General features: G+C 56.8%; 1 protein-coding gene across 2 annotated transcripts in view; it reads left to right on the forward strand.

The window, feature by feature from the left end:
* The first annotated feature begins 261 nt into the window (after positions 1 to 261).
* TRIM8 (tripartite motif containing 8) overlaps positions 262 to 15,736 on the forward strand; it is a 30,544-nt gene continuing 15,069 nt past the window's right edge. The window contains exons 1-2 of one of the 2 annotated variants that reach the window (XM_005238971.4): positions 263 to 1,580; positions 1,851 to 2,513. In XM_005238971.4, coding sequence (XP_005239028.1) covers positions 1,944 to 2,513 — 570 coding nt within the window. In that variant the 5' untranslated portion in view covers positions 263 to 1,580; positions 1,851 to 1,943. Of the gene's footprint in view, positions 2,514 to 15,736 lie in introns of both variants that reach the window. The other variant, XM_055794184.1, reaches the window with a different exon arrangement.

Below are 15,736 nucleotides of genomic sequence, written 5' to 3' on the forward strand. Positions count from 1 at the left end.
GGCTCCGGCGCCTCCGCTCCGCTCCGCTCCGCTCCCCCCAGCCCCACCGGCTCCCGAGCGGGGCGGCCCCTCGGCGCGCCGGGGCGGGGCGCGCCCGCCCCCTCCCCCTCGGTCGATATATCCCCCGCGGCCGCCGCCCCCATGGCCGCCCCGCCCGCCCCCCGCCGCCGCCCCGGCCCCCCGCGCCGGGGCTGAGCCCGGCCGCCTGCGAGGCGCCGCCCCCTCCTCCCCCAGGAGATCCGCTGCGGGGATCCACGCCCCCCCTCCCCCGTTCCTCGTCACCCACCCCCCCGGGCCGCGGCCGCCTCCCCGAGGGCGGCGGGAGGAAGGCCGGGGCGTGGGGCTCCGGCGCGCGGGCGGCGCCCAGGGCGACCCCAAGATGGCTGGAGGCGGCGGCGGCGGGGGCAGGCTCGGGGGGCTGTGCTGAGCGGCCCCGCCGGGACGGGACGGCTCGGCTCGGCCCCGCAGCCGCAGCCCCTCCGCAGAGCCCCGCCGCGCGGGCGGGGGAGGCGGCGGGAGCGGTTTTGTTCCGGTGACTTTTTTTTTTAATACCTTTTTTAATTTTATTTTATTTTTTAATTTATTTTATTTTTAACGCGTCTCCGGTCTCCAGCAGGGCAGCTCAAAATGGCTGAGAGCTGACTCGGCTCTCCCGGAACCGCACGCTTCGGTCGGCTCCTCCCGGCTGCCGCCGCCGCCTCGCCCCTTCCCGGCGGGCCCGGAGCGGGGAGCGACCCGGAGGCTGCTCGGGCACCTCCGCCGCCCCCGGCTCCATCGCATTGTTGCCGTCGGGGGGGGGCTGCGTCCCCCCGGCCGGCCATGAGACCGGGCTAGGTCGGACCCCCCCGCCCCGGACGCGCCGTTTTTCCCCCAGCCCCCGGTGGGAAGTCAGAGCAGGTTGATTTGGGGTCCGCGGGGTTCAGAGCTCCCCCTCGGCAAAGCCCATCCTCTCTCCCATCCCTCTCCGGGAGCGTTGGACGAGGCTGGGAGGGCTGCGCTACGCTGGGGTTTGCTCTGAATGACCGAGCTCTCCCATTCAAGACCTCGCAATCTCGAAGCAGACGAGAGGGGGTTTTTTCCCCTTTTTTTTTTTTTTTTTTCCTACCCCCCCCTCCCCGTCTCGGCTTCACCCCCCTTTCCTTTTTTTCTCTGCTGCTTCACCGCATTAGAAGCAAATCTCGGGGGCCACGGAGAGAATTCGGTTTTTCGCCATCGTCATCGTCGCTATTATTATTATATATATATTTTTTTTTAATCTTCCTCCTTTTCCCATTTTGGATCTTAACCCTTTGATCTGTTTCCTTTAAAAGACTGATTCCCAACTCCCATCAGGGGGAGAGGGAGGAGAAATACAGGGAAGATAAAAAAAAAAAAAAAAAAAAAAAAAAACAACAAACCCGAGCGAGTCGGTGCTCTCAGCTGTTAGCCGGGCTTGTGGGGGACAAAAGTCCCTTTAAAATATTGAATGTCAGTTGCAAACCTAAGAAAGGAAAAATCTGATCCGGAGCGCTAAATTTAGGAGCTTTATATGGAACTTGGACTCTGCTGCTGGATTTTGTATGGATTTTTTTCAACCTTTGGTAAGTTTCGATTCACCTTCTGGGGTAAAAAGAAAAAGGGCTCCTGGGGGTGGCGGGGGCTGCGCGCCCTGCGGTGTCGCGTCGGGTGGTTTAACCGTTCGCGTCGCTTTTTTAAAGACAACCCCGGGGCCACCGGGGTTTCTGGCTGGCGATTCCTCGAGTGCTGCGCCGTGCCCGATTCTGTCCCCCGGTTTGGAACCCGCTGCCGTTTTTGTTGCGTCGTGCGGGGCGGGGGAGCCCGGCCGCTCACCCCCCGCTTTGCCGTTCCAGGGCGGACAGACCCCGGCGCCCGCCCCTAGACCGCACTGAGCGACCGAGCCGAGCCGGGGGGGGGGGAAGCGTCGCCAGCGGCTGCCGGCAGAGATGGCCGAGAATTGGAAGAACTGCTTCGAAGAGGAGCTCATCTGCCCCATTTGCCTGCACGTCTTCGTGGAGCCGGTCCAGCTGCCCTGCAAGCACAACTTCTGCCGGGGCTGCATCGGGGAGGCGTGGGCCAAGGAGTCGGGCTTGGTGCGGTGCCCAGAGTGCAACCAGGCCTACAACCAGAAGCCCAACCTGGAGAAGAACCTGAAGCTCACCAACATCGTGGAGAAGTTCAACTCCCTTAACTTGGAGAAGCCCCCCTCCGTCTTGCACTGCGTCTTTTGCCGCCGGGGCCCACCGCTGCCGGCCCAGAAGATCTGTTTGAGGTGCGAGGCCCCGTGTTGCCAGTCCCATGTGCAGACCCACCTGCAGCAGCCCTCCACCGCCCGCGGCCATCTCCTGGTGGAGGCGGACGACGTGCGGGCCTGGAGCTGCCCCCAGCACAACGCCTACCGCCTGTACCACTGCGAGGCCGAGCAGGTGGCCGTCTGCCAGTTCTGCTGCTACTACAGCGGGGCCCACCAGGGACACTCGGTCTGCGACGTGGAGATTCGCCGCAATGAGATCAGGGTAAGTCAGACCGTCGTGGGGATGGGGGTTTGTGCGGCTCGGGGTGGGAGCGGGGGGGGGGCACCTCTTCACCCAGCCGCCCCTTCCCCTGCCATGTTTGTTCCCCAAAGGCCTGTGTGTGTCTGGGCCAAGGCACAAGCCACCCCGGTGCTCTGCTCCTCGGCCCGGTCCCCCGCGGCAGACATGTTGGGCGGCCTCCCCAGCCGAGCGGTGACGGAGCCCGGGGGTGCCGGGGGGGCTCCCTGGGGAAGGGGGGGCCTTTGGAGCCGTTCGGCTGTACGGCCTGCGGCTGCTCGGCTCAGAGCTGGACGGGGAAGGGTCGAGGTGCTGGGCCAGCAGGGTTTGGAGGGGTTGTCTCCCCAGTTGCTGGTGTTCGGGGTGAGGCGGAGGAGCTGCCCGCATCTCGGGGCGAGTCACCCCGAAACTGGGCTCCCCGGGGGGACAGGGCAGCACGGACGCGCACCCCAGCTATTGTAAGGCCCGTGAATGTCAAACTGCTGGCTCTTCCCACCACCTCCGGCCAGGGCCGTCCCCTTCCCCCCCCCCCCCCCCCCCCCGGCGATGGAAGAGCTTCGTCTCAGGGACCCGCGGCTTCTTGCTGGCAGGGATTTGGGCTTGGGGTCTGGCCAAAGAATGGGGTTCCTAGCAGGGGGCACGGGGCTGCCCCCCTTCCCTGAAGCAGCATGGGGCGTAGCGCTGGGTTCGAGGGAAAGGGAGTGTGTATTTTGCTAGTGGCCAGGCCATCTGGCAGCAGCTTTCACCCCTGGCTCCCCACCCTGAAGTTTGTGGTGGGCATTTAACAGCCCTGTGGGCAGCCCTGCTGTGACACCCCCCTCCCCCCCCCCCTCCCCCCGGCCCCAGGGCTGCCCCTCCGCTCCCCCTCTGACCCTTCTAAAGAGCCCCGGCGCTTGTCCGCCGAATAAATATTTAACAATGAATTGAATGGTGATTACTGTAAAATAGGGATGATTTCCTGTGTATTTTAATGTTGCCAAAATGAGTCACCATTTAGCAATAAAAAAAAGTCATAAATAAAAATTGCAGTATAATTACTTTCCAATTGGATGGCCAGGCCGGAGGGGGGGCAGCTCTATGTAGAGGGGAGCCAGCCTGAGCTCACAGGAAGGTTATTTTCCTCTCCAGGTTTTTTTGGGGAAAACCAGAGAGCTCTGTGGAGGTGCCAGCAGCTCCGCCACATGCACTGAAAGGGGAAAGACCCAGCCAGGCTTTTGGAGAAGCGCTTTTCTGCTTCTATTTATAGGGAATCATTTTGGTCTCCCTCTGCCAGGGTGGGGAGCCACCCCATGAGGGCTGTGTGGGGCTGGGACGGGGCTCGTTTGTGTGTTTCCTGGGACCCTTAGCCAGGGACCAAAACTGTTTTTCCAGGTCCTTTTCCAGGACACTTTGATCTCATGTGTTCCCGCTCTTGCTGCATGGTTTTTTTGTTGTTGTTGCTGCCGTTGTTATGGCTGGATGTTCGCTGTTCCTTGCGGATGCATGCTGCTAATGACCTGGCAAAAAGCTGCCACCAGCTAGGCTGGATTTTGGCCCTGGCTTGAAATTTTGGGATATGCGGCCAGGCACCGAAGGTGTCGGACAGCTGCATTGTAGAGCTGCAGAATTATTTCGTGACCTTGGCCAAATCCCTCGGTACCTCCATCGCCACGTTATCTTAATTTCCTTTCTCTTCGGTGATAAGCTTGTCTCTCCCCCCACCCCCCCCCACCCCCTGCTGGGTGGCTGGGTGCGTGGCTCGGGTGGGTGCTCAGAGATTGGGGCAATGGAGGACAGCCCGAAGGTAGGGGACAACGTACCCGAAGGATTCCCCCCACGCCCTGTAGTTGAAGCGTTTCCTCCATGAAGCGACTGGAGTAGGGAAGAGCTGCTGGGAAAAATTCCCGGCAGGTTGCTGATGCTCTCTGCATGGCCTTGGCCAGGTCTCTGGCTGAAAGCCACTCCTTGCCAGCCGGCGAGGAAGGCGGCCATGTCGGCTCCCGAATTAGGGTGCGTGCACTCAGCTGGTGACGCTTCCCGCCTGCGGGAGCCGGGCCTGGGATTCCTGGCGGCTTGCTCACCCCGCGGCATGAGCCGCTCTTAGAGCATCCCGGGAAAGGAGGGCTGGGACCGGGGGGCGGATGAGTAACGCTGGGCTTGGGAGGTCCGGGGGAGGCCCCGTTGTGAGAGGTTTGTTCCATGTGTGGCTCGCCTTCGGGAAGCCGTTAATTGAGAAATGAGTCAAAGTTTGGAGGCTCGGAGCCCTGTCCTTAGCGCAGGGGACTTGGTGTGAGTGTGCGGTATCAACCCGGGGTGTCAGGGGTGGCCCCCATAGCCCGGAGGATCGATGGCAGTCTCCAAACACCCTCCCCATAAACTCACGGTTTTTTTTAGCATTTATTACTCTGGCTCTGCTGCCGGCCCACGTCGACGGGCATCTTGGCCCCAGTTATGGTCCAGTTTGAAGGGGAAAAGGGGCTCAAAACTCCTTGGGGACAGCACCAGTGCTTCTCGGCTGTAAGCTGGCAATTAGGGCAGGAGAGCTAGTGCTGGGCAAAAGAGGCTGGAGGCAGGTGTCTGCAGGAGGAAAGAAGGTGTCTGTGGAGGACTGGCTCAAAGTGTAGGCACGCACTTCATGGGTTTGGGGGAAGGGGACCGCTCAGCATTAGGTGCTGCACAAACCCACAGAGCCCTGGCTCAGAATTGGTTGAACTTCATGGTGCAACCGTAATACAAACTGTAAATAAAATATGTGGTTAATCTTTCTTTCGTGGGCGTATAAAGCGCTTACCTCCCCTTCCCCCCTGTGAGATGTTTTCTCCTTTGTTTCCTGTTTTTGTAGTGCTTAAAGAGGAGAGGAAAAAAAAAAAGCCAACAACCCAGCTTCTTTTTTTTTTCTTCTTCTTTTTTTCTTGTCATTTTGTTTGTGTCAAGGTCTCAAAATGAAACACTTTTTCTTCCATCTTTGCTGCCCCAGCCACGTGCCTCCTGCCTGCATGGGGGAGCCTGCTGTCTCCCCTGCATGGGGGAACCTGCTTCCAAGGTTGAAAAAGAAAGTTGCTCCAGCATGAGGTTGATGTGTTGCACTTTTTTTTTTTTTTAGTCCAAAAAGGGGAAAAGTACATTACTGGGATTGGAACGCGGATGAGAAGGCAGCAGCCAAAGAAAGGGACTCACGTGTGGGGCATTACCATTTTTGTCCCATTTTTGTGTGATATGGAGGCCAGGCCCATCGGAGCTTATTTGGGGATGGTCCCAGCTGCCTGTCCACAGCTTGGAGGTTCCACCAGTGGAAAAGGGCTTGGGCAGAGGCTCTGCTCCTGCTTCCGTTTTGTTTCAGGGGACAGAGATAGATTTCCCTCTGACCTAGCTTGCAGTGCATCTTTGGGAAACTGGGAGCAAATCCCTCCACATTCTGAAGTTCTCTGATGGTTTTGAACATGAAGAGGGAGAAAGCACGTTGTGGCATGGAGACCTGTGGGAGAACATTGGGGATCCTCCTGCCCAGCACTGTGGAGCAGCGCCCATTCGGCAAATCCATGGGGATAGAGGGACTGGGCTGCTGAGTCCATATGCTCCTCGGTGGCTTTGGGCTTGTTTTCTTGGCAGCACCCCAGGTAAGGGCCAGCTCAGGTCCTTTCTAAAGTATGGGAAAGAGGTGAGGTGAGCTCTTGGTAGGGTCACAGGGACAGATGAATCCCAAGTCTATACCAGAACCTCTGGTCCTTTGCCGTTGTTGGCCACCAGCCCCAGTGCAGAGATGGCCTGTGCGCTTTTCCTGCCTGCCCCAGCTGATTGCCTCTAAGGTCTCTAGAGGGAAAATGCCACCAGTTTTTCTTTGCTAGGTGGCCCTGACACCAGAGACACCTTCTTGTTTGAAACTAGTCCCATGTCGCATCCCCATGCTGTCATCTGTGCCGGGGACGTTTTGCTGGGACCTAGGGAGCCTCACTGGTGGGGAGGCTGGGGTCAGCTCCACTGTCAGGCTTCTGGCGTAAGCTGCTGTAGGTTGTTTTACTCTGAAACTGGTTTGGTAACTTGTGATAGACTGGATTTTTACAGGCTTACTTATTTTCCAGATGACTTGTTTATGAGGAGTGCAGCACGCAGCTCACTGGAGGCATTGTGAGTGCAAATGCCCAAGTGCTCGAGCGTTAATTTAGCTCTTGTGACTGTAGATGGTGTGGGTTGGTGCTTGGCAGGCATTTCCTATCGTGCTTTTTGAACATACCTGGTCCCCAGACAGCTCTTGCTCTAGGTCCTACGAAGCTGGAGATGTGCCAGTTCTCCCTGCGCCCTCCATCTGAGCCTCTACCAGCACCCCAGAGCTGAACTGCCAACCCAACCCAGGGGTTAGGTCAGCCTAACCCAGGTCTCTCCCTCCTCGGCTTCGCCAATGCCCTGGTTACTGCCTGGAGGTCTCACGAGTCCAGCGCTAGGCTCCTAAATGTGACTGATCATTGTGCCCTGGGATGCTGTCAGTTGGTCAAGCTGCCGTGGTGTGTAATGACTTCTTGGGCCTTGGGCAGTCACAGAAATCCCAGCACACACCTAGCCTTGCTTTCTAGCTCCATGCCATTCACCACCATTGATCTGTCAGGTTTGCTGCATGGTGTTGTCAGGGGCAGCAGGCGTTTTCAGTTCAACTGATAGCAGCCTGTGCTCTGCCCTAGAGAAGTCTCGGTGGGGCTGAGCCACCCTGCTGCAAACACAGATGGGTTTGCTGGCCAAATGGCAGTGGGTATCTTGGCGGTTCCAGATCTTTGACTGAACTGAGAGAGTCTCCTGCCTCCCTGGGGTTTGGATTAAGGGCTTCTTCCCGCTGCCTTCCTGCTAAGCTTGAGCATTTTCCTCACCCTTAGCCCATCAAGTAGCCAGTGGCTGCTTGCTTTAGACCTGCAGCTGCAAGTCTTCTGTGTAGAGTGAATCTGAGAAGTGACAGCAGAGATGGAGGATGCTGGGAGGCAGCCTGGTGGGTTTAAGTGGGAGGGAGGAGGCTTTCATGGAGGGGACAGCTTTGGTAAAGAACAGGAGTAGGATGGGGGGCTGCAGCGGAAAATGTTCTTTTTCCATGGGGCACAGTGCTATGTGGATGGGTGCTGGTGAAGAGGGAGGTGGAAGGAGAGGGAAAGAGAGGGTCATCTGAGGACCTTGAGCTGCTTTGCAAGGAACAGTGACAAATTGTAACTCAGACTTACTCCTGCACTATATAGGGGTTGGCTGCACTTTGCAGGTGGGGATGTCTAGGCGCAGCCTTGCCCACCCATGCCAGAGAGCTTTCTGCCTTGAAGACCTTGCTTGGCAGTGGCTTTGAACGAGCCCTTGAGATTGGGGGTGTCCTGGTCTGGTCTGTGAACCAGGAGGTACAAGCCCAGCTTTGACTGGTGGTGAGGGCATAGTAAACTTAGCCCAGGCCCTTGTGCAGTCTAAATCCAACCTGTGATATTTATGTAAGCGTTATGTGACTGCTGGCATGGAGGTGTGCAGCATGCTGCTCTCCTCGAGCCCACGAACGTGGTGGAGAGCGAGAAATAGCAAAGACATGGGCTGCAGTGTGACACCCTGGACTTTCCTCTACCCCTCAGTCTTGTGCCTTGCATGTGGGAACCTGGCTGAGCCCTTCGAGGAATGTGCGAGTCCCAGAACCATCATTCCCTTTTCCTCCCCTCCCTTCGCTCCATCAAAAAAGCGCTGTCCTTGGGCTCTCCTGTGTGCTTGGCTAAGCCTGGTCCTGCTGGAGGTGGGGTCCACAGCCTCTTTGCTGCACTGGTCTTTGCCTCTGGTCCCCATCTGAGCAGGGGGGGGAAGCAGAAGGAGGAACTGGTGAAGGGGGTGGGAGGAGAAGGCAGATTTCCATATCTCACAAAGGGCACAAGTGATCAGATTCATGCAACTGCCCAAGAATAAAGAGGCTCTTACAGTGCTAGCTGCCCTGACCTCTCTCCTCTCTGCTCCAGAGGACAGCGTGTGACCACACAGGGGTTTCTTAGCTGTGCTTTGGAGGGAGGCAGTGGGTTTTCTATCCCCAGATCTGTCTGCAGCTTGCCTTGCAGCGTATTGGCCTATTTTTTGCTTGTTACCTATCTGTTTACTGGAAATCTTGGTACACTGTGGTAATTTCTTCTTTTCTTCTCTTTAATTTCGTGTAATTGTTTTGGGGTTTTTTTTCCAATCTGACGCTGAAATGGGGCTGAGAGCAGCAGTGCTTCCAGAGCAGGGACAAAAGTAACCAGGAAACACAGGGCAAGAGAGGAGGGATCGACACCGAAACAATGAAATAGCCAAGCAAGGAAAGACTGAATGCTCAATAGCACAAGCCTTTGCAGAAATGCCTGGCTAGTGCAGCATTTTATAATCAGCTTCTGTGCTGGGCTGGCCTGCAACAGTAGTGTGATGGGGGAGGAATGCTTTGAATTAGCTGGATGCCAGAATTAATTCTGTCAGAATTCAAATGTACATGTATGTAAGGATTTATAAATAAACACTTGGAGCCAGATTCTGGTTTGCCACGCAGGCTCCGGGGCAGAATCTGGTCTGGTCTGGCTTTTTTTCTTTAAAATAAAACAAAAAAAAATGCTATAGAGCTGGGCTAGGTTCTGGCGACTGTCAACTCTGTGCTTTTATCAGCAGCTTGTAGGTGCAGGAGATGCTGGTTTGTTTGGAGTAAGGGGGATGGCTCGGAGGAGTTGGAGCTGCTGAGCTTGCTTGCAGTGCAGTGGCAGCCAGTTTTCTGCAACAAACCTCCATTTGCTGGTAGAGAAGATGGGGCAGATGCTGGAAGACCAGTGGGGAGGTATGGAATGTGCAGGACCAGGGATGTCCTGCCCTTCTCTTTCCTCCATGGAAGAAGCACTGATCGAGTAGTCACCCCTCCTTTACCCAGGAGAGCTACAGCCAGCATGCTTTGGAATGGGAGGAAAAGATGCCTGGTCCCAAGTATGGAGGGAGGGACAGTTATTTACAGGCGTGAGACTCTGGATGCACGCAAGAGTTTTTACATATGTCCCCCAGATGAACTTGAGGAAGAAGCTCCCAGTCACAAATCCTTTCTGATAAGGACAGTTTTGGCCCGTTCTCACCAGGGGATCATGGTTTGCCCCTTTTGGGTCTTGTGACTCACTTGTGATGGTAACATGAGCAAAGTTCCCAGCTCAGAGCAGCACCCTGCCACTCTGCGTTGGTGCCATCTACCTAACATGCACTCAAAATCATCCATTTGCTGGAACAATATACCAGAACGGTTTGAAAAAAAAAAAAATTGAACAGGAATCAGTTTAATTTCTCTGTTTCTTCTCTTTCCTCTGCCTGGCCTTTCTCAATTCCTTGGTGTGTGGATGCTCTGGGGGGGGGGCCGTCTCTGGAGTGGGCTGGGAAGAGCTGAGCTGTGGATGGCTCCAGATGAGGCAGTTGGCAGGGAGTGACGTTCCGGATGGCTGTGTCTCTCTGAAATATGAGTAAACGTTGTCAGACTAGCCGACTGTGCGATCTGGGGCTCAGGGAGGGCTGATCTGCCCTTTCCTCCCTCCACCCATCTCTCCCTGTGTGGGTTTCCCCATTTGCTCGGTGTCACCCAGTTCTCTCCCTTGCCTGGGTGACCTGGAAGCTTCATCCTGGAGCTGGAGCTTTGGAGAAAGGAAAGGAAAATCCTTGTATCCTAATGGAGGCAGTTTTCCCTCGCTGCACAACAGCTTAATCCAAACCCTAATTTCAGCCAGTTATTGTGTGCCTTTAAAACCCCATCCCCTGGAAACTAGTCTCCCACCCCCTTCCTTCCCAGTCGATCCTGGTCGGTGGAGCTGAGCTCCGGGGTTTGGTGCCTGGCCACACGCAGGCACGAATCGATCGTGCTGGGGGGCAGGCTGATATTTTCGTGGCAATGGTTTTTATTGCTGGTTGCGGTTGTTGTTGGGAAGTCGGGGGGGGCGTTGGGGGGGGGGGTGTTGGTGTGTGCTGTAACGGGATTGTGTCTGTGGCAAGGGGAGAGAGGGTAACGCGACTGCGACCTTCTGCTCATTATCCTCTTGCTAGCGGGGGGGCTGTATCCCTCTCCCCATCCGAATCCATGTGGAGCTGCTGCCTCTGCAGTGGAAGCTGGTTTTCCCTGCAGGTGAACTCCTCTGCGCTCAGACAAAGGGCTGGGGGTGCCGGTGCCTCCCTTTGTTCTCCTCCTGTCCTGGTGCACCCGCCTCTGATGGCAGAAAGCCCCTTGAAGCGTGCCTTTCAAATGGATGGAGCGGAATAAATGCACTGCGAGGTCTCTGTCCCCCTCGCAGACCCTTTGGGGATGGGGGGTGGGTTGGTCCACGCTCCCCCTTCCCTCGGGTATTGTGCTAGCCCCCTTAGCGATGGGGGTGGCTGGATCCGGGAGGGAATTACTGCAGCTCTCCTGCCACAGCTGCACTGTTGTGGCTGGGTGGCTGAGGCCCATGAGCCCTGTTTGGGTCAGGGGTGGTTTGGTTGTAGGGGATGGGATCTGCCCCCTGCAAGGGAATGGGAGCACGTTTTGGGTTTATTTCCCTGCCTCTGCCTGCTGGCATCCTGCACGACAGGGCATCCAAGCAGGAGACTGGAAATAACGCCTTGTGTGTTGTGCGGAGACCACCCCTTGCCAAACGCATCTCCTGACAGTGTGAGCTCAGCATGTAAAACCACAACTTGTCCTCCAGCCAAGGATATTTTAGCATTCTACTTACCACGGGAGAAAAAGGTCAGTTTAATCTCTGCAACAACCTAAAATCTGGGTAGGGAAGTCAAGATGTTACCCTAAAGTAGAGATAAACAGAAGGGGGGGGACCTGCTAGGGAGCTGGGAATTCCGTGGCACGGTGAGGAAGCAATCCTGAAGACTCAGGCTTTCTTTGCTGGTGGTGGTACCTTGCCGAACACAGACCCTGCTAGCTGCCCCCACCCAGGTACTTTCTCCTCTGGTCCTCTCCAAGGGTGGCTCCTGGCTACCTCTGTGATCTGGGAACACATATGGTACTAGCCTCCATTTATCACGGTGCTTTTGCGGCAATCTGCAAAACAATACCGAGGTGATAAGCTAAACCTTCCTTTACACGTTAAAACTGCCTGCTGGAGCCTTCCTCTGAAAATGTTCCTCCTTCCAAAAATGCAAGGCCCAGCTTTGCAGGAGCAGAGGAGAGACAGGAGGCATCCAAAAAGACTGGCTTCATGCACACGCTGCACCCAGTAACTGTAGACACGGACATTTGAGGAAAACCTTGTGCTTCCCAAAAGGCAGAGGCTGGGTCTGTCAGCTTGGGTGGAAGGTGAAGGAAACCAGGGGAGTGGGAACCCGTGGGACAGGGATCCCAGGTGTGTCCCATCCGTGGGATGGCGATCCCAGGTGTTTTGAATCCCAGCCCTGCTGGCTGCTTTGCATCCGTGGAGTCCCCCTCTTATTCTGCCCGGTGGAGGGAGCAGGTGCTAACATTGTAAAGGTCGAGCAGAAATCACCAGCTGGCCCTGAGGTGCAGTTGTGCTAGCTGGCAGGTAAGGAGAAGCTATCACAGAACCCAGCTATCAGCCAGGTTCCTTTGTGGGTGCAAGCTCACCAGGGGATGAGGAGCTGCTGTTGTCGGTCCTTCTCTAGAAAATGGCAGCGCGGTAACAGCTAGAAATGGCTTCTCTGATTGTACCCTGCACACTGGCGCTGCCCCTCCGCTCCCTGTGCGGCTCTGGGTGTGCCTCCACCGCATCCTCTTTAAAAAAGAGGATAATGAAACTGAAAGGAGGAAGCAGTGCGTGTGGACTGCCGGGCTTCATAAGGCCCTGCTGGAGACCTGAGGAGCTGGATTTTTGAGGCAGGAGATGAAGTGCCACGTGGGGAGAGGGCATCTGGTGTGGATTTGGGCATGGAAACCGAGTCTCGAACACAGCTTGTGCGAACTGGCAGGCCCAGGGTCGAGCAGAGCAGATCCCCTGGTTCCCTGGAAGGATGGACCTGGCTGGGGTCTGAGCTGTTGAGCTCCGATTGCCGAGTCAAACCTGGAAGATAAATGATACTTCAGGGGCTTGGATCGATAATGTCAAAGGCTGGCCAGTAATTGGGTGAGATTAAAAACCAATGACAGGCCTCCTCGTAGGAGCAGAAGTCAGCACGCTGAAGGAAAGCAGCAGGGTTTGCTCCTTTACAGTTAATTCCCTCGTGCCCACATCCAAAATCCACCTTCCTGGGCTGCCCCCTACAACATCAGTGATTCCCTCCACCCCCCTCAGTCAACATCGACCAGATCCCACAGGTCCCCTATGGCCAACCCATCTTCACCAGTGCCGGTGCAACTGGTCCAGAGTGCTCCTGCCCTTGGGAGGGCAGCTGAGGTGGAGACAAAAGCAACGCAGCCCAGTGCTGGCTGCCAGCTGCCCCTGCTGCTGGGGGATGAGCTGGGGCCGTGGGAGGCAGCGGAGGGGAGGAGAGGCTGAAGCAAGAGGTCGCATCGGTGCTGTGGGTACTGTGACGTGCTGCGTGTTGTAAAGACGCTCAGCTTCAAGCAGCGCGTTGGGGAGAGGAGTATGGGAAATGAGGGCTGCAGGTGACTTTGTCCTGAAGGTGTTGGTTTTACCTGTATTGCCCGGTTAATGGGTGCCACAAGTGTTTAGCCACCCATGGCCAGGAGACAGTGAGGTGGGGTGTGCCGTTGTGCCCATTTTGGGTGTGTGGTGTTCAAGCTTATCACAGAAGTGGCGGTGGGCGCTGGGCAGGGGGCTGCGCCCCCCAGGCTCAGCTGGAGCGTGCTTCCCCTGGTCAGCAGCAGCTACAGTCCAGCTGAGGTGGAGAAGATGGAATTGATTTATTTGCAGGAGCAAACTGAAATAAACTCTAGTCCCTTTTTTCTGTGCATCCTTAAAGGGGTGCATGCTCCCTCGCAGCTCCGCAGGGCAGGAGCACGCTGGGGCTCCTGTGAAGGGTGCTGGGAAGTAGGATGTTGCCTCTTTCCTGAGCGCAAGGGCGATTAAAGGAGAAGGGGCCGTGCCATCTCCTGCCACTGCCCCTCATACACACGCAGGGAGCTGGCTGGAGATGCCGCTTGCCTTTGCCCCGGGCTCCTCTTCCCCTTCCTCCCCGCTCCCCCACCCATTCCCCACCAGGAAGTCTGGCCTTTGTGTGAAGTGATGCCTCCTGACGTTAGCCGGGCGCTGCAATTTCCTCCACAGCGGGGAGGGTGAGCAGGCAAGGAGAGGGGTGCCACGCTCCCCAGGGGGTGACATACAGTCCTGCCCTCGCTGGGGCACAGAACAGCAGCCCCTGGGGGTGGGGGCTGCGTATCTGGTCGGGATGCTGTGGGGAGGTGGTTGCCCCCAGCCCTGTCAGCGTGGTGGGTCGCTGGAGCTTTGCCTGCTTGTGCTGCTCTGTCTGAAAGCACTGTGCTGGTGGCTTCTTGCCTGTGACTCTGCTTCGGTGACATCTTTGTTTGACCCCTCCAGGGGTGCAGTGTTGGGCTCTATACAGCTGGAGCTTGGGCAGTGCCAGCTGCAGGGTCTTGCTCTGGAGTCAGCGGCCCAGTGCCGCGGCACAGAAGCGGAGGGGCTCACAGCAAGGCAGGAGCAGGGCTGACATCTCCTGCGGCGCGGGGCTGTCCTGAGCTCTGGGAGCATCTTGCTGTCCATGCAGAGACCTTGCTTCAGCAAGGGCAAGGCGCAGCTTGGCTGCGAGGGAGTTTGCAGGGTGCGGACTCTTGGCAGCTCCTTGGGAAGGGGCTAATGCAACACATGGGAATTGGCCTAGCGCCTGCCAGCAAGAAGCCGTGGCTGGCACCTTGCCAGGAGCTTGGGGGCCTCGCATCTCTTTAATTCGAGATGTGTTTGCTGGCGGATTGTGTTTTGCAGCTGGCTGGCTGGAAACTACAAGTCCCAGCATGCTCCTTCATCTGTCACCTGGCTGCTGAGCTCTGGCGGGAGTGGGGTACCATGGGGATCGTAGTCTTGGTGCTCACCACTGCAGGGGTTCTGCGGCCGTGGAGATGGGCTCTGGTTCAGCATCGCTGGGCAGAGCCAAGCTACGAGACACAGGGCTGGTCTCTAGCTCCTGCTTTCTTACCATCCCGCCACCCACTTGCTTGATGCAAGGCGAGGTTGGCCTTTTTATGTCACCAGGCTGGGGAAGGGATCTGGTCCTATTCTTACTTGTTTGCAACGTAAATATTTTGGTCTCGAGTACGTTGCTGGGAGCTGGGTGTCACGTTGAGGAGCATGATTCATTCATGCTGTTGCTGCTCGGAGCACAATGAGGCAGCCTTGGGACCGGTCCCAAAGATTTCCTGTGATCGCGGCTGGTGGGGAATTTGGGATGTCACGTTTGAGTAAGTCAGAGCCCTCTTCGTGCGATTCCTGCAAGCCAGAAGTACTGTGCCGTGCCCAGCGTGTTCAGGGTTTGCCACCCCCAAAATGCAGTGGGTGCAGGTGGCTTGCATTTCCAGGGGAAGAATGGAGAGCGGGGCTGAGCTCCAGCTCCAACCTTCCCCAGCTGCTGGCACGTGGAAAAGGTTGCAGGGTGTAGGGCTTTGTGCCTGGTCCCAGCCAGCCTAACAAATCAAGGTACAAAGCGATGCGAGTCTAAAACCTGCTGCGTACCGAGTCTCAGGAGGCCCCAGCAGAGTTTCCCCAGTGAGGCCAGCACCACATGAGTGTCCCTGTGTGGTTTAGAGGGACGAGGGACAGCCCAAGGCGGGATGCTGGGTAGATGGGCTGGAGCTGTGGAAGATGCCCCTCCATCCCTGACTTCCACTGGCGATGTTCTGCTGCCAGAAGGGACCTTTGCTCTCCCAGTCTGGTCACAGGTACAGGAGGGGCTGCGCCCTCCGCTCTGGGACAGGCTCCCTCAGTCCCCCTGTGTGTCGCTTCGTCCTCCCCACGCCTCTGAGAGCCAGGTGCAGGCTCTGCAGCGCCCAGATTTGTTCTGGCATCCTTCATTAGATGGTGTTTGTTCATGCTGCATTTTTCTTTTTGCTGGCTTGTTTGGACACGCACTGGTACATTCACGGCACTCAGGCAGTAACGTGAGTCTCTTTCCCATTAGGAAAGGGGCCAGGATTTGGGGGGGCTGGGAGGGCAGCTTAAGCAGTAGTTTCTGAGATATTTCCTTCTGCCGCCACACCCTGCGTGAAAGAGCAATATCCGCGGCTTCAGCTGCTATCGCAAGGCTCTGAACGTCTCTCTTTTAATATAGATTGGTATCATTTTGCATTTTAAAGTAAAAACACGCTGCAAGCTGCAGACAGCTGTCGGTTG

The sequence above is a fragment of the Falco peregrinus genome, chromosome 1 (genome assembly GCF_023634155.1).
Source record: "Falco peregrinus isolate bFalPer1 chromosome 1, bFalPer1.pri, whole genome shotgun sequence".
In the NCBI taxonomy this organism is placed as follows: domain Eukaryota; kingdom Metazoa; phylum Chordata; class Aves; order Falconiformes; family Falconidae; genus Falco; species Falco peregrinus.